Source organism: Etheostoma spectabile, chromosome 24 (genome assembly GCF_008692095.1).
Source record: "Etheostoma spectabile isolate EspeVRDwgs_2016 chromosome 24, UIUC_Espe_1.0, whole genome shotgun sequence".
In the NCBI taxonomy this organism is placed as follows: domain Eukaryota; kingdom Metazoa; phylum Chordata; class Actinopteri; order Perciformes; family Percidae; genus Etheostoma; species Etheostoma spectabile.
In genome coordinates this window covers 13,187,337-13,215,289 of record NC_045756.1, presented here as the reverse complement: position 1 = coordinate 13,215,289, position 27,953 = coordinate 13,187,337, and the positions used below count along the sequence as shown (strand labels likewise).

The 27,953-nt window shown below is 38.6% G+C and overlaps 1 protein-coding gene across 5 annotated transcripts; it reads left to right on the top strand.

Moving 5' to 3' along the window:
• Nucleotides 1-463: 463 nt before the first annotated feature.
• On the top strand, nt 464-24,315 carry LOC116673752 (voltage-dependent L-type calcium channel subunit beta-4). Of its 5 annotated transcripts, none has more exons than XM_032506004.1 (15): nt 464-733; nt 2,738-2,821; nt 9,846-10,016; nt 10,216-10,338; nt 10,489-10,616; nt 13,197-13,273; nt 13,732-13,751; nt 15,575-15,655; nt 17,536-17,594; nt 18,200-18,309; nt 18,633-18,784; nt 19,975-20,070; nt 20,576-20,761; nt 21,256-23,747; nt 23,795-24,315. In XM_032506004.1, exons 1-14 carry the CDS (start codon nt 671-673, stop codon nt 21,514-21,516), a joined length of 1,611 nt encoding a protein of 536 aa, XP_032361895.1. In that variant the 5' UTR covers nt 464-670; the 3' UTR covers nt 21,517-23,747; nt 23,795-24,315. The 5 variants fall into 5 exon arrangements, with proteins under 5 accessions (XP_032361895.1, XP_032361893.1, XP_032361894.1 ...); XM_032506002.1 differs by having other exon boundaries at nt 466-733; nt 21,253-23,747; XM_032506003.1 differs by having other exon boundaries at nt 466-733; nt 21,253-24,315.
• Nucleotides 24,316-27,953: the final 3,638 nt, after the last annotated feature.

Genomic DNA, 27,953 nt, shown 5'->3' with positions numbered 1-27,953 from the left:
GCAAAACAGCACACATAAGGAAAGCAAAATTAAACATAGATACTATTGATTTCTTGTGAATTAGGGACTGGATAATATTGCCTCCACCAGCCCTCAAAAATGACTCAGACAAATACTTTACTTTTTGGTTGACTTCTACTCAAAAATCTGTAACCTTTTTTCCCCCTTCCATTTTAAGGGGTCATAACCATAATCAAGACACACCTACTGCAAAACATGAGCCTGACTTGTACCATTGTACCACATTAAATGGTAACGTTTTTACTGTTACACTAAATTTTACTAAAGTGTGTATCATTAATCACTCCATGTTGCTGGTTTCAGTCTACAAAAAACCTCTCTGTGTCTAAATTAGTTACATTGTACTTCTTTAAGGCAGTTTACCCAATCCCAATGCTAATTTAACCCCCCCAGTTTACTAAAATAGTTCCGTCCATCACTCAGGCGCACCTGGTTTTGAGTGGCTCGAGCGGTAGTGGTAGTGTGCACGACCAACCTCCCAGCGCCCGCCGCCAAGAACAAACGTTACACCTGTCTCGAGGCGGACAGGTTCTCGAGCGCTCATGTTCTGCTGTGTAGCTTGAAGCTGGAGCACGCAGCCCGGAACCCGCCACCCCTCCGCTGGACTGGACCGGAGCAGCCAGCCCTCTGGACCGATGTCCTGGCCGAAATGTCCCGACACATTTACATACGGAACAAGATTGGCGAGGGCATCCAAGCGCCCATCTTTCAGGTGGGTAATTTCTAGCTACATAACCTAACCTTCTAGGCTAAGTAGCCTACTTTAAAAAATGTATCAGTTTCCCTGCTTGTCGACAGGAAATACATAAAAGAAAATACTTAAAGACTCCTAAATGAGCACTGTCTAGTCGTGTATTTGACATATACAATACGAAGAGAAGTATTGGGTAAAACCTTTTAAGTTTGACATCGTTTACTAAAACGTTAGTAGCCAAAAAAGACGCCATGTTTTATTGAAACAACTTTTCCTGACTGTTAGCTCGCGCTGGAGTTGGTTCAGAAACCTTTTCATATTGAAAAGAAATAAAGTCATAACTTCTGTTACATTGGTGGTGTGAACCGTGCATGGTTGAGCAGAGAGGAAAATATTAACTTTAATTTACTGATAGGTCCACCTAATGATATAGCAATACGTATACGTATTTTTAAAACACTAACAATTTAAAAACAATAATTCAAGTGCACGAAGTCTCCTCAGTTCTGTTAAAGTGCTTGGATTTGCCTTATAAATATATGTATTTAATGTTTTCATGTAGTTGTTGAAGTGTGTAGGGAAGTATTACATATCATAGGGATATAAATTCTTTCTAAACTGTTTCATTGTCTCTTGCTTATTGTATTCTAGAAGAGCAAGATGATAAAAAGGAGGCATCAGACTTTCATTGTGATTCATTTTTGTCATTCAGAAGGCCTCTTTCTGCATCTTGTTCGTTTTCTTCATTTTCTGAAATGGAGCTTCTTATGATTTAATTTTGAGTGGTGTCATGTTATTGGTTGAAAAAATGACTCAGAAGAAAGTCCGTCTTATTCTTTAGTACTAAAATATACACAGAAGTTTGATTTAGTCAACATTACTCCTTCAGTTAGAAAATATTTCTAGAAAAAGGCCTGCAACATATGATTCCACTTAAAGTTTTTAAAGGCATACTGTCGCGCACTATACTGTACTAACCTTGTAGGATGTTTTTATTATCTTTAATCATACATTCATCTAGCTGAAATACATTTACTTCAGTTTTTTTTAGGTCTATACAAAGCTCTTAGCCAGTCCTGGGCTCACACTCTATGCAGCATTTATTTTAATAAGCAAAAAACTGTTACAGTCACAGTCTCTTGCCTCTGATAAAGCACCATGGTGGGCTTCAGTGACCAAAAGTTTAACATTTTATTGAAATGATATGCTGCTAGATTGACTACAATTTATATCAATTATAGGAGATTAAATGAACATTTTCTTTAAAGTTTTAAATGTTGTTTTAGGTGTATAATGTGTTAAACTGTAAGAATGTGTCTTAATGTACATTCGACAACTGATAACTCTGTTTTCTTCAGCATAGTTGGTGATTGAAGGCTACAGTCTGATGTTAATAATAGAATATATTATAGATCTAGCCAACTTTTATCCCTCATATCTCTTCTTGGCGTTTGGCTGTTGGCTTGAATTGAGAGAGACAGAAAAGACATGTTGACCCACATTAATGGCCCTGTTTTACAAATTCAGGGAAGTAGGTTTTCTTTTTAACAGTGACATTGTCATTGACTCTGGAGATTTGAATAGAAATGGGGCAAGTCACTGGCAGATAATTAATTTAGCTCCCTGGAGATGAACTCTGCTGGTTATATTTGGACTTTTTGGAAGAGGAAAAAGAGAGAGGAAGTCAGGAGGTAAGGAGAAAAGCAAGTAGGCAAGGCAAATATATAATGAAAACACATCCAGTAAAGCCACATTTGGTCGTGTTACTGTGGCATTCAAACTTACATATTTTCTTGTAAAGTTGACCTTATTGTACTGTTTCATCAGCCAAATGTTTTAAGTGGTGTGCATGCATGTCACCTTGCTTCATGTACCGTATTAGCTTGATGAGGCTTTATTGAATATTTCACTGACATATTAGCAAACATACAGATGTAATAGATGCCCATGAAGAAAACTTCAGACACATGTAGATAAAAAGTTTTATGGATCGTTTAGCTTTTGCTTTTCTTTCCCATACAGGTAAATCGAGGGACTTATTCCAGGAGGAGCCGACTCAAGAGGTCTGATGGCAGCACCACCTCTACCAGTTTCATCCTCAGACAGGTACTGAAAAACGAAGAAAGACCTGGGATTTAAAATAGAAAACAGGGACTGTTACTGTCACTTGTGAAATCTGATACATTCATAGCTTCAATTTCAAGATTAATACATATTGTATATTGCATCACATGGTGGTTTTACTGAAATGGTAACAAGGTTTTTAAATACTTTAAAACAAATAAATATGACTTGTATTGATCACCACAGTAATGCTGGGAGACCTGAAAGTGTTTCCACAGTTTGGCTGGTAACTTCATTGAGGAGAGTGTACGACACTGCCTAAAAACACTAGTGATAATCATGAGAGTAGAATGATAAGTCCATGTTAACATAGTAAGTTTATCAACTCAGTCACTTACAGTATAGCTTACCTTTTTTTTTGCACATTGTTTATGGTCAAAGGCATTCTGTGGAATTTGTGGCAACTTGTAGCGCTGTGCGGCCATGTTTTAGATCAGCGTGTTTTAGAGCTGAATGCGTTGTCCACCAGGACAAGCATCAGAGTGCACGTGCATGACAAAGTCACTGGGGTGACATGATGCAGACTGCAGAGGGCAGTAAGTTGCTGTCAGTAGAAGGTAACAATGTGCAAGTAAAAGGTAACAAAGAAGACTGCAAGCCAAAAGATTTCTCACACTAAGCATGACTTTTTTTTCTTGATAAATGGGTAGGGCTGGGTATCTTTCATAATTGTTTGACAACAGTACCAATACCATTACTTTGATATAGATTCCTAAATGATTTAAACTCTTTTCCGATACCAATTTTATAAAACAAAAAGACATACAAAACGTTACGGCACAGTTTTTTTTTATATTTTAGCTCCTACTACGTGATGCCCTGTGCATAACAGAGTTTTTCCTTACTGTCCCTACGACATGTAGCGTTAGACAGCCAATCACAAGCATTATTAGAGCTTGGTAGAAGCATGCTGCATTTTGATTGGCTCACTGACGCTGATGAGCTTGAAATTGGATATTGGATGATACTGGATACTTTTGAGGCAATTTAGTACCCATCCCTATAAATGGGCCTCACTCTGAACAGTAGAATTCAGTAGAACAGAATTATTTGCATTAGAGTTAAGTCATATGTACATTTTTTGCCTGGATGTATTTCTTTTTTAATTTGGAAAAACAACCCAACATATTTATATAACCTTTAAAACAATGTTGGAATTCCAACGTCTCACTAGGAACATCACTTTTCTTAGTAGTGTGTGTGTGTTAGTGTGTTTTATTTCAAATGCCCAGCTCATATGGAGACTCTGCAAGTGTCAGCTGATGTGGCGTACAGTGCTTGACATTACCAAGTGACATATATTTACAGGTTTTAATGGCCATTTTTCACAGGTTTTGATAAGAATTTGTTAACAGAAGGTGAGTGCTGTGTTTTCATTTTTTTTTTATAGTAGTGTGGTAGTGTGTTTACTCTTGGCAGTTTCAGAAGGTTCCATTCTTTTTTTTTTTTTTTAGTTCTTTAAACAAGTTTTAGCGGATACTAATTTACATTAGTGAGTATTAGGATGGTCTTGAGCAGATATAAGTTACTGCTGTGGTTGCCTGTTTGATGGTACTGTATATTTGCCTGATATTTGCAATTGTGCAATATGCAGAGGTTTATCATTTAGTCACTCTCATTGTTTATTATGCTTGTATTGTTTTCTGCTGTGACATTATAGCTTGTGCTGCTCGGGTCAAGCAAATATGTTTTTCCCCTGGCTGCAAATAATATCTTGAGTCCTACCATTTTTTTTAGCAATCTTCCCTTAAATTGACACAAATTATTTAATAATCCCCATGAAGAAATCTTCCCACCACAACTGTATTCTGTTTTAGTCCTCTGTTATCATACATAACAAAACAAACAGTCTATTTGAGATTTTATGCTGTGACAAATTATGATACGATTTTACTTCTCAGTCATTTGGATATAAGAAACGTAAGTCCCTTACCAAGCAAAAATCCCAAAACATTCGCTGATTCCTTTTCAAATGTGGGAATCTGATGCTTTTCTATTTTATTTATTATTTTGAATCCAATGTCCTAGAGTTCTGGTCTGTTAGTCTGATTTTAAAATACAAAAAGAAGAAGCAATTTGAACATCACCTGGGTGGTCACGTGTTTGTTATTTTACAGGCTTATTTCACTAGGTTTAGATATACTTAACTTGAATTGCCTTAAAGCCAACAATATTGAAATTAATAAAAGGCTAACACTGATTATCAATATTGGTGCCTCTACAATACTTAATTTTTTGGGTATTTTATTTTTTTAAACCTTTTCTTCATTAAACAAAATAAAGTCAGTATTAAAAGCAAAAAGGTTTGCCTGAATAAAAATCTAGCCTAAAATTAGAAAGGTTTTGTGATTCTGATTAGCTTTTGAAAGTTGATGATGTATCAAGGTTTGATACCCAGCACTTTGCAGGATTCAGTATTTCTCTTCCAGAATAGTTTGATAAATGGAATATGATAAATCCAAATAATAAAACATTTAGGTGGGGTGCACTGGGGGAAGTAGATCTTAGAATTTCTTTTCATGTATTTTTTTTATATTTAAACTGTTAAACAAAACATTGGTCTACATGAGAATATACAGAAAAGTACACCACACATACCAAAGAAGGCACAGTGCACCTTTTCCACGATCCTTCTTTTCTATCAAATGTTTTACTCCAAAACAAAGAGAGGAAATACAGGAAGGAGGGAGACATAACAGCAAGAACTATGTCTGCAGCTCACAAACAAGAGACAGGTCTTAGTGTTTCTAAAGTCCTGGCTACGGCCCTGGACCAAAATGTCGTGCGTGCGTGCGTGTGTGTGTGTGACAATTCTTTGGACCTCTTTTATGATCAGAACCAAATTGAATGTTTTTTTTTTTTGTTCTAGAGAATAACTAAGCAGAGTGAAGATGATCTTTAACAGGGAAATGGAGGATGCTGCTCCCCTCTTTCACTCCTCTTCCCCCTCCCCCGAGCCCCGCTACCTCACCGCACTAAAAAGAAAAAGAATCAAGGAGAGCGCTCATCCAAGCTGAGTGGCCAGCCAGCCAGCCAATCAGCTCCTTGCACATTGGCTCTGTCATCAGGCTTAGATATTGAGGAAGGATCCACTGCTCTGCTGCTGCCGCCTCTGCTGCTCGTTGTGTATATGTGTGTCTGTGTGTGTGTGTGCGAGCGCCTGGAAGCCTGATGAAATGAAATGCCAGGATTGGGCTACTTTTAGGGAGAGCCTCTCCATCCTATAATGTGAGCCGGCTAGCAGTACTGTAAGATCAGGGTGAAGCTGCATCAATCAAGCGACGGGCCTCCGGAGGACCAGGCGAGATCCAACTGGAGGGGAGATTTTTTTTATTTATTTATTATTATTCTTTGCTGTGGAGAAAAGGGATTGTCGTCATCCCTCCATCCATCCTTTTTTTCTTTCTCTGTGGTGCCCCCTCCTTTCTCCTTCGCCTCCACTCTCATTTTCCCCCTCATTCTTCTAGAGGCTCTCGTTGGAATATCAAACCTCCATGTATGACAATTTGTACCTGCATGGATTTGAAGACTCTGAGGCGGTGAGTGTTTGGATGTGTGTGTATGAATCTCTTTCTTGCTATGTTTATTGATGATAGTAGCTCAGCTGTACACACACACACACCACACACACACACACACACACACACACACACACACACACACACACACACACACCACACACACACACACACACACACACACACACACACACACCACACACACACAGGCCTTTTGATGGGTTAGCCAACGGTACAGCATAGCGTGATTGTAGGCTATGCTTGGTTGGAAGGGGGTGGGTGGGTGTTGGTTGTGTGTGAGAAGGGGGGTGAACATTAGGCAGATGGCTTCTGACGTGTGACATTTACACAATTATGAATATATGCCTCTGTATGTGCGTGTGATGTGTGGTTCTATATATGTGGCTGATATATGCCTATAAGCCTGTAAGAACAGACATCAGGAGACCATCAGAGCCAGGGGCAGCCATTTAGTGTTCATCACACTCTGTACCTCTCAGAGATGGACCAAGCTGTGACTCAAAGAGCAAGATGGAAAGATGTTAATTACCCATTTCTCCCCTAAGGCCCATTACATTTCCACATTAAATGATCAAATATCTTGTGTCACATTTCTGTATTTATCACTTATAAAAAAATGCAGCAGAGTTTTTTTTATCTGACCCTGCGACTGCGTGATGTATAGACTCAGCCGAGGCTCGGTGAAACATGCATCGTGATGTCATTAAGTGGATTCTGATGTTGATGAGTCACATGCTGATGCTTCTTCATTGGATAAGAGCTCAGATGCTACAGTGTAACCTAAAATCTTCTACACACATGCATGAAATTCTGTTTTTATGAGTTTTTAGTGTTGGATTGAAGGATTAAAAAAAAGTCAAGATGTTCTTAGGGTAAAATACATGTCACTATTGTAGGGTAATTTGTAGTAACACTTTTTATACTTGCGTGTGTGTATATAATTTCACAAATGGGAATCTGTTGTATTAAGAAATACGTGTGTGACTGTATAGGTAGTAATCCAGAAATTTAGTGTTCCATTTCTGTAAAGTTGGTGGACCTGCAATTGACGGATTTAAGAAAGACTAGGCACATTGAAAGCAGCAGAGGCCAAGATGTTTCACTTTAGTCTCTAATATGGGTTAAAACAAAGACATTGAATCCTACAGTTCACATCATGCGACTCAGTATATGTATAAACCCTCCTTGCCTGGTAAATACCCACATCTTTGGAACTCCATATCCCCAGTTTGTTTGGAAGGCTTTTTGTTAATTTTTTTTTTATCTCAAGCTTAGATAACCCTGATGACATCACTATGCCATTATCAGGGGTTAGCCACAGAAGACATAATACAACTGTTTCCATAGCCTATAGTAGTACTTCTCTTGACTGATCGTGATGTGGAAAATGGTGGAAGGCCCTCTTTATTAAAACAATAAAATACTCCAGCAGAAACATTTGACTGTTTACCTATTGGTGATAAATATGTCACTCTGTAATCTGGTCATTCTTGTAAATCGACCCAGTAAGCTTAATATTTTCAAATTAAGAAACAATTTAAGTTCCCCAAACGTGCCACTTTGTGATTGAATGCACACAATCCAGACGAGTGTGCTGAAGTCAGACCTTGCTGGTGCCAGCTTGTAAAAACCCCGAAAAGTGCTTAGCTGTGATGACTAGCTTGATTGATCTTCTTGAGACGAATGGTCTTCCTTAATTGAATCATTAGTGGCTGATTGTTTGGACTGACACAGCAGAGGAAGCACTCGGCCCAGCCATGTCCCAACAAAAAAAAAGTTTGATTACTGGACTTTGCACTGTGTGGCAGGATGAACTTCTGCAAGTATAGCATGTCTCAAGGCACTAAATTGATAATGAAAAACCCTGAAAGTATGCAAGAAAATAGACAGCAAAGAAACAATTTCAAATCCAACTTTCTGGCATCTAAAGCTGTTTCTGTGGGTTTACATGTCAGTGTACCTGAACATGGCAATAAGAGATTTCACCACAGATTACATTTCAAACAAATTTCTCTCCCGTATATACAGTATAATTGATATGAACACTTTCGTAACATGCTGCCTACTCACCTGCACCTACTCGTCAGTAGCCCAGGAATTACTGTCGGCTTTGGTTAGCAAAGGTCCTCTAAAACCCATTAATTTTTGGAAACTTAGGAATGCAATAAAATTAAAATAATTACTAAATTTAGACTCAAGTCAGACAGTAAAGTACCGGGTAAAATCTTTGACTTATTATGGCATAATTTTGCTTTATTTCACAATTTTAAATTAAAGTAGTATTTCTACTTTTTATTTATTTTTTATTTTAGAGTGACAGTAAATAGACATCGGAATCATATCCGGGCCGCTGCAAAGGCCTCAGCCTACATGGGGTGCACGTTCTTACTGGGTGAGCTAGAGGCTGCCCTGTATATCTACATTTTGACGGGGTTCTTTATATGATACCTTTTGAAATACTATTCCACAATTTTGACTTGCATCTCATAATTTTGACTTGCCATGCATAGTTTTATTTTTTATCATCCATGTTTTTTCCTTTTTCCTGACAGAAATGGTCCTCCATATATAAATGAACTTAAAAGGACGTTGATGCAGACATACACTTAAGTCTCAGTGGTTAGGAACAATGGAATGTGTGGAAATTATGCACAAGGCATGAATATTGTTCACTGTGTGGTTCAGTGTCACGTTTCATGTGCATATGGAATGATTGTTAAAAAAAAAAAAAAAAAAGTTTAAAATTAAACATCCTGGATCAAAACATGCAGAAATAAGTCTGGCCTTTTCTGGGAGCAGTGACCAGACTCATCATTATCCAGAATTGTCTGGAAGTGTGAGATTGCCTGTGTTTGGTCATACAAACTGCTGACGGCACAGGAATAGAAATTCCACTTTGTCTGAGATGCTCCTGGCAGTCAGCTCTTTTATACATCATCCATTTCACCTTTTCTGTATTCAGAGTGCCAAGCCACCAGTCTGGACTTGGCACGTTGATGTGAGCCCCAAAACTTAGGACAGTCAATGGTCCCATAAAGACTATCTTTCTTAAGTGGACCTCATTATGCTTTCCACTTCTCTGGCTCTTCAGCTGTCACTGGGATGAAGCTACAGTACATTCTTCTTTTTAATGTTAGAGATTATGTGCTTTTGTCTTTTCAGACTTGTCCACACTTCTTCCGACTCTTGAGTCTTTGATATTGGAACAGTGTCTCGCTGAATCAACACTATTAGGAGCAGAGCACTGCCTTTAGCAGGGATGTACTACTTGAGTCTGGTCTCTGAAACAATGGTTAAATGTCTTGAGACAGACTTTGTTGGTGACCAAATGCTTCAAATACCACCCACAAGATCTTAACATAATCAAGTCTATAGATTAACAGTAGCCGAAGATGAGGCAGCTCGCATAATATATCCCAGCTACTGTATGCAGTTCCAGTGACCTACTGCGTGATATTTGTTTGCAGGGCTCAGCTGATTCATATACTAGCAGACCATCAGACTCTGATGTCTCTCTGGAGGAGGAGCGGGAGGTGCAGGCCCAGGTCCAGAGCCAGAGCCCAAGTCAGAGCCAAGGACCGGGACAGAGCCGCCAGGAGAGGGAGCAGCAGGCCACCACTCAACTGGAGAGAGCCAAGGTGGCCCACCTGTGACAAAACTTAGCCACATGAATCTGCTGCTATGTTTATATACACCGACTTGTTTTTCTGTTGACCATACTGGAGTTTTTTTGCAGTCCTTAAAGTCTGGAAATATTAAATAGAGCTGGCTGGTAGATATTCTAAGTAGGTGCATGTGTTTTCTTCATCACTCACTGAGTGTGTTTCTGTCCTCCAGACTAAACCTGTGGCCTTTGCTGTAAGGACCAACGTCAGCTATTGTGGCGCACTGGATGAGGATGTTCCAGTACCAGCCACAGCCATCTCCTTTGACGCTAAGGATTTCCTCCACATAAAAGAGGTACATGTGTACTTGTTAATTAATCATGACGCCTGCTGTAAATACTACTGTGTGAATGTTTCACACAAAAAAATCTGTGAACCGTGAAGTTATGGATTTAAAGGATTTCCCTTGTGTGTTTGTTCCGCTTAATTATTTGATGGTGTTCAGAAGTTCAACAATGACTGGTGGATCGGTCGGTTGGTGAAAGAGGGCTGTGAGATCGGCTTCATCCCCAGCCCTCTGAAGCTCGAGAACATCCGGCTCCAGCAGGAGCAAAAGAGAGGACGAGTCCAAGGGTAAGTAGCAGAAAAAAACAATTCTGTCTCCTTGTTTGTCCCACATATGGTCACACAACAGTTAAACAAAAATATAAGTATTAGAGGTAATTGCTGCACGTTATTATTTAAAGTAATTGGGAGTGTGATATACTGACAACTGTACAACAAACTATAAAAGACACTTGAGCTATTTACAAACTTTGATATTTTCCATGAAAAGGAATTGGTTAATAGTTGTTTTTTTTATATGTGAAAAACATCAATCATAGTTCAAATCACAGAAAGGAAGGAAATAGATTACCATTAGTTTTCTTTTCTATGAAAAAGACACATTTTTAGTTTGCTTGCTTATGAACAGCCCTTAAAGAACAACTCTCTGGCTGCCAAAGTTGGCCATAAATATCCTCCAACCATTCCTTTCACTGCCTTTATTTTCATTTCCATGCTGAAACTTAATGTATGTTCAAACAACTTCTGAATGCAAGCTTTGCTCGTTACTGCAGCTAATGGTATTAACACCACTTGATCTCATTATCTAAATTTATGATTCTGTTATTCAATTATGTGTGTTGGAGGTGTTTTGACTGTCTGATATTGGAAATAGTCAAACTTGCCACTTACTGGTTGATTTTGTTCAGGGCCTTAGCAACCATTGGGTGCACAGAGGTCATGCCCTCAGTAATGTTTTCTGAAAATTTGGAGTTTATTTTCTAATGTTAAATAGAAATGGCAAAAAAGATGATTATTTGATATTCTGATATTTATCAGGCTCAATTTCTTTTCTTCTTTTGACCATTTTAAGCAAAACACACTAACTAGGTGTCTAACAATTAGTCGATCAGCAGAAACTTAAAATATTTTTTTCTACCATTTTTCACGATTATCTGACATTTTATAGAATGATTGATCAATTAACCAACTGAGGAAATTTTGATTCATGACCTCAGTCATTTCTAAAAATGCTGGCTATGGCCTTGATTTTGTGTACGAATTGTTGAGTTTAAGAAATGGTAAGCCACTATGGTTCACAGACAGAATGCCAGTTTTTGCTGCTACATCCAAATTGTATTAATTTCTCAATTTTCTTTTTATACATTTTGAAGCAGAACAAACACTATGGAGGCTGTTGATGTCTGTCAATACAGCTCCTGAGCAGACTGGTTTGGACTACAGACAATAAAGATGATTTAATCAGATGCAGTAGCAAAGATTCTGTCCAGTATGTCCTCGATAAAAGGAAATAGATTCAGATTATGTAGATCTCTTTAAATTATTTTGAATTCTACTTTGACCCACGTCTGCTCCTTATTTACTCCATCACTTCTACTCATGCCGTCCAGTGGAATCGTTATAATAGCTGTAATTAGCGGCCCAATCGGCCTCCTAGTTTCAATGTGTGCGTGTGTGTGTGTTTAATGTGTCTGCAAGGTTCTGTCATCCAGAGTGCGTACTATAACTCAAATGCACTTCCTCAAGCCTGGTTGTTTATTACTAATCTTACCAGACCGGGGGGCTTCAGCGAATCCCTAGCTTGACTTCTGTGATTTTTTTGTCACCAAGCCTCGCAGACAAGAAGAGGCATTTGAACCACATTAACCAGGACTACATTTTCACTGTAACTGAAAAACAGAAGCCCTACGTGAGGTATGCTGCATCCAAAGATGGGAAATCTGAAATAAAAATAAATAAATAAATGGAAAAGCCCCTTAAGATAAAATTTGGAGTTGCCATTGAAAAAGTAAAATTGCAAATGGAAACAAGTAAATGCAAAAGGGAGTGGGGAAAACAAAAAAGACTATTATATTATTATTATTAGATTTTTTTCCCCCCCCTTTTTTGAAATTTACTTATACCCTGATTATCCACATTGTTGCGTTAAAACTTTTCTTAAGAACTTTAAAAGCGCTCTATAAATAAAAATGTGTTTTCTTTTTTATTTTCATCTCCAGTTTTCTTTGTGTGAAATTTTTGTGTTACCTGTCATAAAAGAACAACTCATCCAAATATAGTCAGACTCAGTATGGTTTGATGAAACCATGTTTTCAGCTCATAGTTGAGCCCTAAACAGATTCATTCATTACTTATGCACCTACCTATTACTGACTGCAAATGCAACTGTTTTCAAAGATGCAGCACCCACCTCTGGTCTACTAGACTGATGTTTTAGCTCACTGATGCTTTAGGTTGTGTATTAGCATGGATTACTTGTGTGTTCAACTTTACATACATCTGGCCTTTTCACTGCATGCTGCTCACATTTTCTCATCCTTTGTAAAGCCAGCCTGTCATAAATACACATGAACCATGCAGGATACTCCTTATTCACAAGCTAAAGGCTTTCAAATGTTGTCAGTTACATACCTGTACTTTTGATGACCATGAACTGTTGACGGTTGATTTGCTGCCTGTGTTAACAACCCTACAATTTGTGATGCCAATTGGAAGATGTAATAACTCAATAGTAATTACAATGAATTAGATGGGAAAATTCCCCAGGTTTTGGACCTCACCTCTGAAGTTAAGCCTTTATTTTTATGTTTTCCACATTAATGCCCTGGTGTGTTTCTGTCTTTCTTTATCCCCTCTTGTCTTTTCCAGTAAGTCTGGAGGGAACTCTTCTTCCAGTGTAGAGGATGAGGTTTCTGCCTCTATCCGACCTCTCATATCCTCGGCAGGTGAGGACATTGGTCAGGGGGAGAGGGCAGTTAATAGCCAGCTGCCAGCTTAGAGCCAAGCTTCCTGAACCGCAACTACATAGAGAGAATAAGACGCTAAACCCTTCCCATGTCGCTACATAGAGCATAAGTTCACTGCGTAGAGTTGTTGGTACATTTTCCCATGATCCTCCTCTTCCTCCAGTTGAGGACTGCAGGCGTTCTCAGACTGGGCCTTACCACAGTGTGAACCCAACGACAAGCCTATGAACCCCCCCTGAACTGCACTCTTGTGACTTTGTGAATATGACCTTAGGACAATAGAAATACTTTTTAAATGTTATCATGCCGGTTGTCCTTGTTAGGTTTCATTTTCTAAGAATTATGATGAATTATGTGAAGCATGTTTGAACAAGATATTATGGTGATGCTGCCACTAGCAGCAGCTACTGACAACAGTCTTCTCTCCCCTCCTACAGGAAAGCAGAAACAGAAAGTGGTAAGTTGGTGACGGTAAAACCCCCTCATTTACCATCCACTAGACTCTTGTTGCTGCCATCATAAAATGACAGGAACCAGTAGCACTGGCAGGAAGTTACAATCTCATGTCACATCCAAGTGCACATAATACCTCAGCCCTACTGAAGTATACACTGTCATCACCATTCCTTTGATGCCAAAGAACTGTAGTGCCAAGGGTTAAAACTGTAACTTCCTTTCCAAGTTCTAGGGGAAAGCAGTAGATAGTTTACAATTTCTTTCACACATTTATCATATTAGATGGTGTTTTGGGGTTTTTCAGCCCAAATGTAGAGGGTACCAGACTAAAATGCAATATTAAAGGAATAGTTTGACACATTGGGAAATGAACAAATTCACTTTCTTGCCAAGAGTGAGGAAAAGATCCATACCACTCTCTATACTGAGATGTTTGCTATTGTTTGAGCCTTGCCAGCAGTAAGAAAAAAATCTCCCCAGGATTTTGCTAGAAGAAAAACCATGGAGTCATTATAATCAAAATGGATTATTGTCTTAGTAGATTTTTCACGAGAATGAAGATACCTTCAGCTACAATGGAAGCTGAGGAAGCAACTTAATAGTTAATTGTGAAATGCAGCCACTACTAAATACTAATCTTGAACCTGAAATACCAGTCAATTTACAGCATAGAAATATTTCACTAAAACATCTGTCTGAATGTATGTGGTTATGATTCAGATTGAAAATTCAGGTGCCCAATAACAATTCTAATTAAAAAAAAAAAAAATTAAATTGTTAATTCAAGATTTTTTTGGATCTAAAAATTGAAGTCCAGACAAATAAAATCAAGTCAAACTGGTAAAAAATTAAACCTGCACATTTTCTACCTAATTATGGATTACCCTATACCTTAATTGATAAATGCAAGGTTACTTTTAGTCAAGCAACTTAGGCAAAACTATATTAGTTATGAAGATGGCGCAGTATATATTGTATACTGCACTGAGCTATCTCCATGACAACTGAGCACTGACCTAAAGCTTATAAGTGGACCTTGAGTTGAGATGTTTTTGGTTGGATTAAATTGATCTGAATATTGTGAACACTAGAAAAGATGCATAAAATCTAATGTTTGAAATTACATAACTAACCCACTGTAAATTTCAAAGAGGAAATTCAGATAAAGTAAAATATTCCAGTGTTGTAAGTTTAGTGGTATTTAACATTATTATGTTAGTATTTCTACATTAAATATCCAGTAGTGATTGCATTTCACATTAGGTCTTAAAAGTATACATAGTCTCCAGGGTGGTACAGTGTTGTTGTGCTACTTCTTATCGTGATACTTGGTCTGCTATTGTGTTATTTGGTAAGAGTGTAGTTTTAGTGACTGTTTTACAATAGAGTAGCCATTATATCCTCCATCCATGAAGTAAATGTAAACAAAATGTATTTGTCTGTCAAAATGTAATAACGTGTTCCTTTTTTAAATAGAACAATTTATGTTAATGAAGTCAATTATAATGTACGTATATAACTATGTGCTACATTATCAGGAAAAGAGTAACCATATCAGTCAAAATAGTCTGACATTTTGCAGGAACGAATAACCTCAAACATATATATTTTTTTAAATAATTATATATATATTTTTTTAATTTTATTACATTTTGAGTAGTTACATTTTAATTTGCTACATGCTTTAATGTGGCAATACACCATCTGATTGTAGTTCAAGGTCAGCTGACTCAGCCGTCCATTACAGCTGTCTGCTCTGAATATTCTGGTTCAATGTTTGTGATGAATGTACTGCTGCTGGTTAACATATGTTTGCGTTAACAGACGGAGCACATCCCCCCATATGATGTGGTTCCCTCCATGAGGCCTGTAGTGCTGGTGGGACCCTCGCTCAAGGGTTATGAGGTAAGCTGCCGATCCTTATGGTTGGACAGACAACCAAAAGACGGACAAAATATCCTTTTACTTTTTTCACTGATTATATGGGCCTTCATTCAAGCACTATAATCAGCACCACTGAATGACACCCAACAGAGATGATTACATGTGATGTTTACTAGTGCAAAAAGGACAATATTACTGAAAGGAGATGAGTCCTGGACATCTTTCCCTGAGTCTCCCAAAATAGCTTGCTGTTGGCGCTGTTAAATTTGAGTGTGTCAGCGCCAACGTAACATCCAGATTGCAGCCAACCTAACAAGTACTTTTTAAGAGGTCAGATGAAAATATGTTGTGTAATTGGCACATTTGATCTCATTGCTTCCACTACTGTTTATTAATGTGTTGTGTACAAGGAATTCTTAAGTATGAGGACCAATAGCCAGTAACATAATTGTCATGGTGTACACAGATGATGAAGGATGAAACTGATGCAGACAGGTTAGATTTAGGATTTCTAAACTTGGAGATGTGGAATGTGGAGGGGACTTGAACTCAAGTTGTGGCCTGTAAAACCAAAACTATGATCGTAACGCTACAATGCTCCAGAGAGCTGAGGGGAACTGCAGATTTGATTGATATTCACTGTTGGTTTGTCACTATAAGCGACACCTTTACCGTCACACACAATGCATTGTTAAAATAAAAATGATTAGTGCAGCTTTTAAACGTTTCTCCTCTACATCCTACTTTTAGACAGAAAATGCTGCTGCTGTAATGAATAAATGTGAGCTTTTACATTTTTAGTAGTGCCTAGTTATTTCAATTGTCCTCTGCTTGTACAGATCGATATCAATAAAGTTGATACATTTAAAACACAATAGTAAATTTACTGGTCACATCCTATGTCAACTATTAAGTTAATGACCTCACATCCATCCTGTTTACTAACAACGCATCATAATATATGTCATTATGTTGTTTTTAGCAGCAGACAAAATGCTATCTGTCTTGTTCTCATGGATTGGCCTCATTGATGGGTGCTTATCATAAATTTAGGACTGAGCCTCTCCCAGCATGCATTAGGCAGAAGACTGGGATCTGGGGACCGATTATCACATTCCTGACATGGACAGACACATATTTCCACACCCACCTATTGCATGACAGTATATGCGTTCAGTCCAACAATTCAGTTTGGCTGCTACAAATGTCAAATGTTTTTCATGGTTCCGCGACCGCTGTGACTAGAGGCATTCTGTTTTCGGGATGTCCGTCCGTCCCATTCTTGTTAACGCATTATATCAGGACCCCCTGGAGGGAATTTCTCATAATTTGGCAAAAAAATCCACTCAAGGATGAACCGAACTCACAAAATGCTTTGGTCATAACTCAAGTAAAGTATTCAAGAGAGTCGCCCCTCTCCTTCTTTCTCAAACTCAGCACATTCTCAGGTTAAACTGTAAAACTAGACAGTGCTGAGAAAATATAAACCAAGAGTCTAATACTGTATTGCCTAGTTAAGCCTAAAAGGTTTTCAGAAACATATTTTAGCTTAGCGTTTAACTGTTATACAAGATTGTTACTAGCCGGCCGCCATTCTGTGTCAATACGGAGAAGCTGGATGTGCTTGCACTAAGTCACCCACCAGTGGGAGTGTTCTTTGGCGGGGTGCATCACAGTGCATTCTGGTAGTTGGTTTTCTACCTTTTAAACAAAAGGGAATATCGCAGCTTCTTTTTCTGTTTTCTCTGGTCATGTAGCACCAATTAAAAAAAATGTTAATGCCGTTCTACTGTATAGACATAAAACAACCCCTTATCACAGAAATAACAAAAAAAAACATTTAAAACAATACCCGCCTTTTTTACTTCATTTGCCAAACTGTCCTCTTTTTTTCTATGCAGGTTACAGACATGATGCAGAAAGCACTGTTTGACTTCCTCAAGCACAGATTTGATGGCAGGTAAGACAGATGTGTTGATTAGGCCCTGTATTGATTATGTGTGTGATAGTTTGGCCAAAGTAAGCAGAATGATGCATCTCACCATTGCATTTTAGCAAGTTTAAATTACATTCACTGTTTTTCAGGAAGCAGAAAAAAATTACAGATCATAATATCTTCTTTTGAATTCAGGCAAAAGTGTCAGTTACGTTTTGAGAATTGTTACTGTTGCAATTGTGCTGCATCCACTGAATTTGTCATCTAAGCTCACATATCCTGCCATCTTTAAGTAAGATAAGCTTAGGGACCTTAGAGGATTGTCCAGACAAATATTAAATAGCAGATATTTAGAAAAGAGCTAGCGACTATAATGTATTGATTTAACATGAAGATGAATATTATGGGGAAAAAAAACAATTTATTATACGGAAATTCTTCAAGAAATGTTTGACAAAATATTGGACAACTACAAGGAAATCTTCAAGTCTAGGCTACTTGATAGCCTGCGTCACTGAATTAATCAGTTATTTAGACAAAATACATTTTCTCTGCACACCACTTAGAATCGACTAATTCATCTTAGTTTTTAGGTTTAAAAGTGTTTACTCTTTCTAACCATTTTACAGGATATCTATCACACGAGTCACAGCAGATATATCATTAGCCAAGAGGTCGGTTCTCAACAATCCCAGTAAGAGGGCCATCATTGAAAGATCCAACACTCGCTCCAGCTTAGGTAAGAAATCTCTGCGTTCAGTTAAGTCTGCTTTTAAATGGAAAACCTTGTCACTTTTTCATATAAATTGCACATGTGTAGAGACTTAACAAAGGAGCTAATTCAACCAACTTATCTCATTTAAAAAAACAAACCAAAAAAAATGACTATGATAATAGAAATAATGTATAATCTTGAACAGTGAAGTTGAAAGAACTTTTAGAAAGCTTTAAGAATTTCTAAGGTGAGTACTGAATTAGTGAATGACTAATTTCCATTGTTTACAGAGAACTATGCACATCTAAATGCGTATTGTTTATTTAAATTATATTTTGTCCCATCAGCTGAGGTGCAAAGTGAGATAGAGAGGATCTTTGAGTTGGCCCGTTCTCTGCAGCTGGTGGTGCTGGACGCTGACACCATCAACCACCCGGCCCAGCTCCTCAAGACCTCCCTGGCCCCCATAATTGTTCATGTTAAAGTCTCCTCGCCAAAGGTACTGAGTGTTGGGAGGACATAGCCAAACACCTAGAAAACACATCTCAGATCAGTTCAACTCTTGATGACAAGCTCAGGGAGCAAGTTTACCTGAAATTTATTTTTGATGGCAAATACTGAAGGAACCTCTGTTTTTATCCGATTACTCTGATAACCCTTTTTATTTAATGGGTTACATGGACCAATCAGCCTAATCATTATGCCAAGACTGGACAAAACCAAACTCAGCATAAGAAAATGAAGCATGTGATATATTCTCCACAGCTACTGTCCTACAGTGTCATTCAGTTGGTGGAGACAAACGACAAGAAAAACTAGACATGTCAAAGGTAACGGTTCTCATATTAGGTTAATTTTTACCCTCCACCTGTGTAGCAGCTTAGCACAAGCACAGTGTTCTTTACAACCAGCATGACATTCTGTACTTTAAAGCCACAGACTAAGATGCAAGGCTATTTCTAACTTGGCGTGTGGAGTCAGTGGTAATCTGCACCTTTGCATGAAAGAGAACGTCTGCTGCACTTCTTCCCTCTACACTGGGACTACAGCAATGACCAGACTACACAAGACAACCTCCCAAATAGAACCACAGATCAGTAAAGATGTGTCTTCAAAGTTTGATTGAAATGGTGCACTGGTTTAAATGCAGTAACATCCTGGTCAGGTGACTTACACACTTGTTTCACCACATAGCTCCTAGCATGCAAATTATTTTTGCTTTAATGTGCAAATCTATTTTTTTAAAAGATACAACTGAAACTTGCATTTTTTTCTCAGGAGCCATGTGGACATTTACCAATAATGGTGCTGAAACATTAGCATGCATAATGTCTGAACAGGCATAAATTATGTCAGCCTATTCAAACAAAAATGCAATATAGTAGGGATTAAAGGCATAATTCGTCAGTTCACTTTATTTTGGACCTATACAAATTAAAGAGACTAGAAAAAAGATAATAAACATAAAAAAGGTTACTTATTTCTGTGACAAACATTTGACTAGCACCATTAAAGCTCCGCATACACAATAACATCCTCAGTTGTTTTATGTCTCACTTTATAAAAAATATCTCTCATTGCTCATTATGAACTAGAAATGATGAGTACTCACTGACCTGAAACAAGTGGCCCTACAGCTGCGATGCTTTTGGTTCAGTGTAACTTGTACTTTCCCACCCCGTCATGCAGGTTCTGCAGAGGCTAGTCAAGTCCAGAGGGAAGTCCCAGAGCAAACACCTGAATGTCCAGCTTGTGGCAGCTGACAAATTGGCGCAGTGTCCACCAGTAAGTGGCCATCCTTAAATACTGGCTTGTAATGGCTTTTTGACCTCCCACATTTATTGTTTTTATGTTAAAAAAATTCAAGTTTCTGATTCACTAAGTTTCTGCTCTCAAAGACAAGGGCCTCCTGAGCTCAAATGAGATTCAGAGCATGTGTGTGTATGTCAGGCCTTTGTGTAGTGATTGCTAACAAAGCAGAGTGTAAATTGTAATTTCCCTATGAGGATCAATAAACAGTTGTTATTATTATTATTATTATTATTATTATTATTAGTAAGTACCCACTGAGCCAACCTGGCCACACTATTTTATTTTTTCTGTATTTGCATTATATGTTCACACTAACTCATTCATGTAGAATAAAATACTGATATTATACTTGTCTTCACACAGAAACACAACAGGAACTCCCATTCATTGTCAGTGTGGAGATCATTGATGTTCCATTTCATATCCATCAGTAACTTCATACCTGCCTTCCCCCCCTTTGACCATCTGCTGCTAACAGGAAATGTTTGACATCATCCTGGACGAGAACCAGCTGGAGGACGCCTGTGAGCATCTCGCTGAATACCTAGAGGCCTACTGGAAAGCAACCCATACCTCGATGGCGACGCCTCTGAACCCCCTGCTGGGGCGCAACCTGGGCCCCACCACCCTCACCCCCTACCCCACCAGCATCTCTGGACTGCAGGTACACAGCCACTGGTCCCAAGGTCCCTTATGGGAATGTTTATGGTTTTGTTATTGCTGTCTACACTGTCTGAGGAGATGATAAAGGTAAGCGAGAAACCCAGGGTAACTGCAATCATTTTTCAATGCAATACATACAATGAATGTTTTGCTATGAATGTCATCAAATGTAAGGAACACAGTGGGTAGATTGACTGTGTAGGGTATTTTCAATTTCATGGGAATTTTTGCTTTTTAAGGACACATTTGCTTTTGCTATAATTTCTGTCTCCGGCTGTTACCACTGTAATTTTACCTTGATAGAAAAAGTAACCCTGTTGCCTGTCGGCCTCAAGATTAGCAACATTACATATGATTTCATCTGGGCAAATAAAATGTATTTAGGTGGTTGATATTATGGGGTATTAAATGAAATGCATTGATTACAATGCATTGATGTCCAGTCCTTTGTCTCCAGCCTCACCTGTGTCCTTGGTATGTTCATGTGATTTGCAGACCCAAAGAATACGACAGAGCAACCACACGGGAGACCACTCTACCCCGAACGAACGACGCAACCTGATGACCTCAGACGAAAATTACCACAACGAGCGGGCGCACAAGGGACGAAACCGCATGTCTTCTGGCTCGCAGCATAGCCGAGAGCAGCAAGACCCCTACCAGGACTACCAGGACCCCTATCAGGATGCATACAAGCCACATCGCAATCGCAGTTCGCCGGGCAGCTACAGCCATGACTCCCGACACCGGCTCTGAGCCCACTTCTATCATCACCAGGGCCCGAATGGCCCAGATTTCAAAATAAACGCTGCAACAGAGCCAATACGGTCCCAAATTGTACCTTCTTTTTTTTTTTTTTTTTTTTTTTTGTTGGTTCATTTGTTTTGACTACCTAGCTATTTTTCCTCCTTTAAAAGTCCAAAAAAAATCACATTCAGGTTTGTTTTTAATCAACAGCGCGAGTAGTCAAGAGGTTCATGATGCCAACTAATGCTGTAAAAATGAATTCCTTTTAATGTTCTATGTTTTCCGGGACTTTTTGGGATTGTACTAACACAACGATCAGCAGACCCGCAGCGCAGATTGTGCTTGTTGCCTGTGTCAGCAAGCTAATTATGGATAGTGGTCAGATGGTGATGGTGTATGGGCTTCTAAATGCCCGGGACATCGCACCAGGTTGGAGGGGAGTCCACTGCACACAGACTGCTGAAAGCTGCTGACCCATACCCTGGGCCATGTATAAATCTTCTCACCATTTAGCTTATTGCATGCTGATAGCTGATCAACGTCCGCATCCACTTCATTGATATTTTGTACTAAGCATTCTGGATTCTCTTATAATGAGGTGTAGATACAGAGGTCCAATTTTCTAAATCACCTGATTGTGTGGAAAGGTGGTAGGTTTGTGTGGGTGGTGTGCAGATGATATCTGGCTGCTAGTTTCAAAAACTGGTGCTTCACATTCCCAAACTATTTTGCTATTTGAAAGTCACTTTGAGCAAGGCCAGCTTTTCTGTAGCATAGATTTAGGATTTCATTTGGGTGACGACCCTCACCATCATAAGCGGAGCAGATTCTGATGGTGCTGCTGGGATCAGATCTCAGTTACACTGTAGGAGAATGCAATACTGCTTCTGTTGCTAACAGTTGAACACTTGGAGAGTTAGAGCAGGCAATAGCTGTGAGTCTATCAGATAGTATAGTGAAATACAATAGCAAAATACTACTTGAGATGCCATTTTGATGTTGTTGAGATGTGGACCAGCATAAAAACCAATGCAGTGAGAACCTTTTGAGCCATTTGGAATGTTCTCTCTGATATTTTGGGCCCTGCCAGTGTGAAGAATAGGACTGGGAACAGTTTTTTAGTTTGATAGACCACCATTGAAGAGCATCTGCTGCTGAAACTACAGGTTGTTTTGCATTTATTAGCATTGAAATCAAAGTCGTATCGCATTAAAACATAGGTACAGTTGGTGGTTAAGTTATGCAATTGGTACATGGCCATTGAAATTCCTTCCTGTGGTTTTAGGGGATTAAAGCGTTCAATGTGTGACATGGCAGGATCGGTTGCATCATGTTCATTCTCTGTGTAGCTGGCATGTTGTCCTGACTGCAGAGCATGTTCCCTCCAAAAGTAAAATAGAACCCCACTGTAATCAAGTTGATGTTTGTAGACGTATAGGGCACATCTCTCCCCAAAAAAAAGAAAACAAAAAAGATGGCCCAGATTACAGATAAATAATATCTCTGGATCCCTGCGGTTTGTAACTCGATACACTGAAGCGGCTAAACAGAAAACTTTAAAAAACTGTCATTCTGAAAGTACTAAATAGTTAAAGTGGATTGCATGACTCAAAAGTGGAGTCGCCATAATGATAAGTTTCTATTAATTCAGAGTTATTTTAGAAGGTAGAAAGTGAACTGTCTAAAAGCAAACAAAGGTTGGTTAAAGCGAACCCACGGGGTACTTTGTATGAAAGCAGAGAGCTGCTGTGGTTGCTAATATGTTTTTAAGGCTTGTTATCATTATTATAATATACTGTATGTATCTATTTCCTTTTAAGATATTAAATTATCTTGTGATTAGGACTTAATTATCTCATCTCCAGATAACAAACAGTTCTAGCTAGCCAATTTTAAGCCTGAAAACAGGCTTTGAATTAATAATACATTTGGCTATATAGAACATGAATTGTTTTTGTTGTTGATTATCACAGGGCAAAGGTCTTCCGTACTTCAGTCTATCCACAAAGTCATTCCTCCTCACCTTTCTGAGAGAAAGAGGCACCAGGAGAGAGTAAGCAACATTTGTTATCTTGAAATAATGAGATAGTTAAGTTATCTTAGCGGGACAAAAATATAGACATTATGAGAACCACAAGAACATAAGTTGTTTGTTTGTCATGTGGAGATAATACAATAATGGCACTTTTTGGATGCTGGTGGTTTCCATAGATTTTAAAAAGGGAGGGGTGCCTGCGTGCGTGTGCGTGTGTGTGTGTGTGTGTGTGTGTGTGTGTGTGTGTGAGAGAGAGAGAGATCTGGTTTTAAGTGTTGTCCTGGCAGTGTGTCTTATGTACTGTATAATGATGAACGAGCTTCTTTTCAGTGCTGACAGCTTGTTGGTTTGCCTTCACTAGAGGATCCTTTCTAATGCTACAACATCATGTTCTTTTCTTTACTCATATGGAGGACGAAACCTGACATAAACAAATGATAGAGAACGTTTAGTCAAACGCATTTTGAATTTATTTGACAAATTATTTCCTTCAATCAATCGGTCAATGTATTTTCTAGCGGTAAAGTTTTTTTCCAGATTTGTTTCTTCATATTCAACCAAGAAAGACGCAACATAAAAACACTGTCAGGGAATGTTTTTTTTGTTTTTTAAAGGAAAAAACCCATTTCCTGATTTGCTCTCTGATATCAGAATTGTACAGTATAACAGACCATATTCTTTGCCACGTTTAGACATTCCCTTCTAACAAACACGATGTACAGTAGTGACCGCTGCAGCACCAGATTAGCTCGGTGCCTTGCTAACAGTGAATGGACCTAACAAAATACTCCGAAAATAAATACTGGCTCAATGGAGGATCCCTTTCCCCAAACATAATGAGCTAGAAGGATTTTTTTTTTGTCTTGAGATCTCTACAGATTACGCTCAAAATAGCTAAGATTTGAATACCTAGGGCTGGTAGCAGATTTAGACTTCTAGTCTAAATAGCATGTTCTTCTTAAACGGAACTGGTCATGAGGAACTTCTTGAAAGTGTAACACTTTTGTTTTTTTCCACTGTGTTCCAAATTCTGTGTATGAATCCTAAGAGACGTAACTCCCGTCATATATATAAGAGAGAGTTGACTGTCCCCAAACATTTTACAGCCTGACACAGTTTCAAGGGAACTAATTTGCGAGGCCTAATTAGAACATGTGACCTGAGATTAAATACAGAGCAAATGTTGTTTTCCCGTGGAGCAAAGCAACTCTTAAATTATTGATTTAAACATATAATAAAGTGTATCTCTTAATAGATCACTTTATATAGATCTGGATGAAATGGGGAAAAAATTGTATAGCATAAAAGAATAAGCAAAATATCTAGGATGTTTTTGAAGGCGATACCGATGTTTGGGCACAGATTATTATTATTATTATTATTATACAGTATATAAGCCTACATAAGAATCAGTGGATTTCTTTGCCCACGTTCCCTGTTTACCTCCTTGTTATGCTCTATTTGTCAATGGACCGAAACACCAAGACTGCCAAAAGAAAGTTAACGTGTGTAATGCGACTGTTTACAAGCACGCTAATCTGTCTCATTCTGCCCTGTAGCATGAATCCCATTGGTTGATTGAACAGGGAGCCATTTTCCATTCAAACCAATGTTGAGCTGGGCTGCTTGAGACAATCAGAAGGGACTTCTAGACCAGCGTCCCTCTCTTAGATCTGAACAAAAATAATGCCACACTGTCTGTCCCGTCTTTCTTTTACTTTTGTTTCATCTTTACCTATGGCCAGACTTTTGTCTCAAATTGAAACTCATTACTAATTTTCTTTTTCACCGATTTAAATCTAAAGGTGACCACAAAATACAGAATTTATATGGAGAATTTTATTTGTTAAAGTGTAAAACAAAAGAAGAAAACAAAATAAGCAAAAGAACAACTATTTATTCCAGTAGAAAACTAATAGATGAATATTTGCTGGCGATTATTTTTATAACAAATACATGTACATAATGTCTTTGAGAGATGCTACTTGCTGTATACATGTGCTGAAATGAGACGGTGAGACGACCCATGTGGGACACTTGGAACATCGGCAAGGTCCAGTATACAAAGTTTCAGTAATGTGCAATACAAAACGGCATGCTGTTTTAAAATGAGGAACTTGATGTACTGTACTATGCAACCGCAAACTGTGCACATCTCTTCATGCTGTGGCTTCTCCAACCACCGTTTTCCAAGCAGCTTCATTTGGACTTCGTAGGGATTTTTTGTGTTTTATCTTTTTTTTTTTTTTTTTCTGTGGAAGATGAAAACCTAAGCGGCTAATGCGGTATTGCATGCATAATATACCATTCTAATTTATAAAAAGGAATTTAAGAAAACTACATGAAATTTGGGGTGATTGTGTTTTAGGCAAAGCTACAAGTGACTTTAAACATTTTTTTCCCAAAATAAAAGTCGTTCTAAAGTTGACTACAGTAAATATACATATATTCATATATATATTTACTGTAATCAATGTTGAAGTGTGGTATTTTTAGCCAGTTAAAGGACCAGTGTGAAGCCTGACATCTAGTGTTAAAAAGCAGTTCTACCTGCTGTTGGCTGCTCCGCCGATGGGCAACAGGGTTTTTCAACGCCAACACTTCCATTACATTGTTGCTATCTAATCGGTGGATTAGCTGCGGGCTACAATTTGAGCCTGCTTTGTTGACATTCAGGCAAATTCTGCCAAAGAGTGAAAAACTGAACAAAGTCCCATCCACTCCTCTTCTATAAGAAGTTCTACCACCGGTGAGATGGCATATTTCATAAATGATTATTTATAGGTTAATGATTCGATTAAATAATCCCGCCACTGCATGTGACTGGAACTAGTTGGAAAAAGGTTGTGTGTGCGTCTACAACTATTGTCCTTACGACCTGTCTTAAAAATCCCCTGGTTTGATTGTCCCAGGCACCAACCTGCAGGTGCCCATAGAGAAGGCCGGCGTCCCTCCAGCTGTGTGGAGATTGTGGTGGTAAACACCAACAGATCAACGGATCGCTCACCGGCATCCAGACGCTGGTAATTATTAATACCTAATTTAGGTTTATTTGTAAGACTTGTCAACACCATTGTCACAAAGTGCTTCACACCAAACAGAACAAACCATGTGCCAGACTAGTTGCTGTCCTGTTCACAGGTTGGTAAGATGTGAAAATGAGTCCTACCTTGTTAACTATATGATCTTTTCCCTTAGTTTTATTCTGAAGGTTGTAGTTGGAACTAGTTGAGCGCTTTTTCTATTACACCTGTTGGAAGAACTTGCAATCGTCGAGCTGCATGACAACTTCTGCGTCTTTAAAACTGAAAAAACAGTCAAATTTTATATACATTTATTATAGATGGTAAAACTGGAGTGGGATGAGCCAGCTTCTGTGATTTGAATGGAACCAGCATTACACAACAAGAGCATTTGATTGAACTAAATAAACATTAAGATCCAAAACCACTGGGCTGAGGAATTGAAGAAAGAACAGAAGCCTAAATTCTGTGGATGCAGTTGTGTTTGTGTGTCTGACCCTGACCCAACTTAGGCTGTGGACCACAAACCGTACGGGAGCCGAGGAGAGTTTGATGGCACCATCGTTCACATGCTGGAAGATAGCATCATACTTGGAACAATTGTACCTTTTTAATAACAAAACAAACAATGGGAGTTGCATATCTTAATTAAAAAAAAAAGGTCATGGCAGTCCAATTTGTAATGCTATCTGGAGAAAGTATGTTGATGAAATTATTAAAGGCTGCAGTGAATCGTTGCATCTGTCAAAGTGTTATGGGGGGGGGGGTCGAGTCGAATGTACCTTGGACTTAAGGATGCACTGATTAGCTGTGTAATCTCACAAAATGCATTTTTGGCCATAACCATAGACCGTTATTACATTAACCGTTATTATATTGACGGCCTATAGCCACAACTCAAGAAATTCTATGCTTATTATGACAACAGTTCACACAAATGTCTGATGGTAGCCTATACATTTATGAAGTGAGTCCAGGTTTTTTCTTCCTATGCATTTATTATGTTGTATTGGGCGTGACATTGGTCTTTCCTTTAAACTCGCAGATATAGAGCTGATGGTCCAACTCTCCTGAGCCATACACACCACACACCACACACACAGACAATGTTAACTCAGAAACAAACTTAAGGAATATACCATCAGGAAAACAGTGATATGGTGAATCATTAAGTGTAGAGATTATTAGGCTCAACCAATAGGAAAGTCTCCCGGTATGCAGTAAAGGGGGGGTGAACTGCGCATGCTTCACTAGCAGCCTGTACCGCCGTCTTCCTTGGCTCAACCAATAGAAGAGTACTCGAGGTTATGTGGTAATTACACGGTGTTGTGGTAGGAGGGCGTAACATTGCGATTACATGTTGAGCTTAGTTAGCCAGACGGGTTACA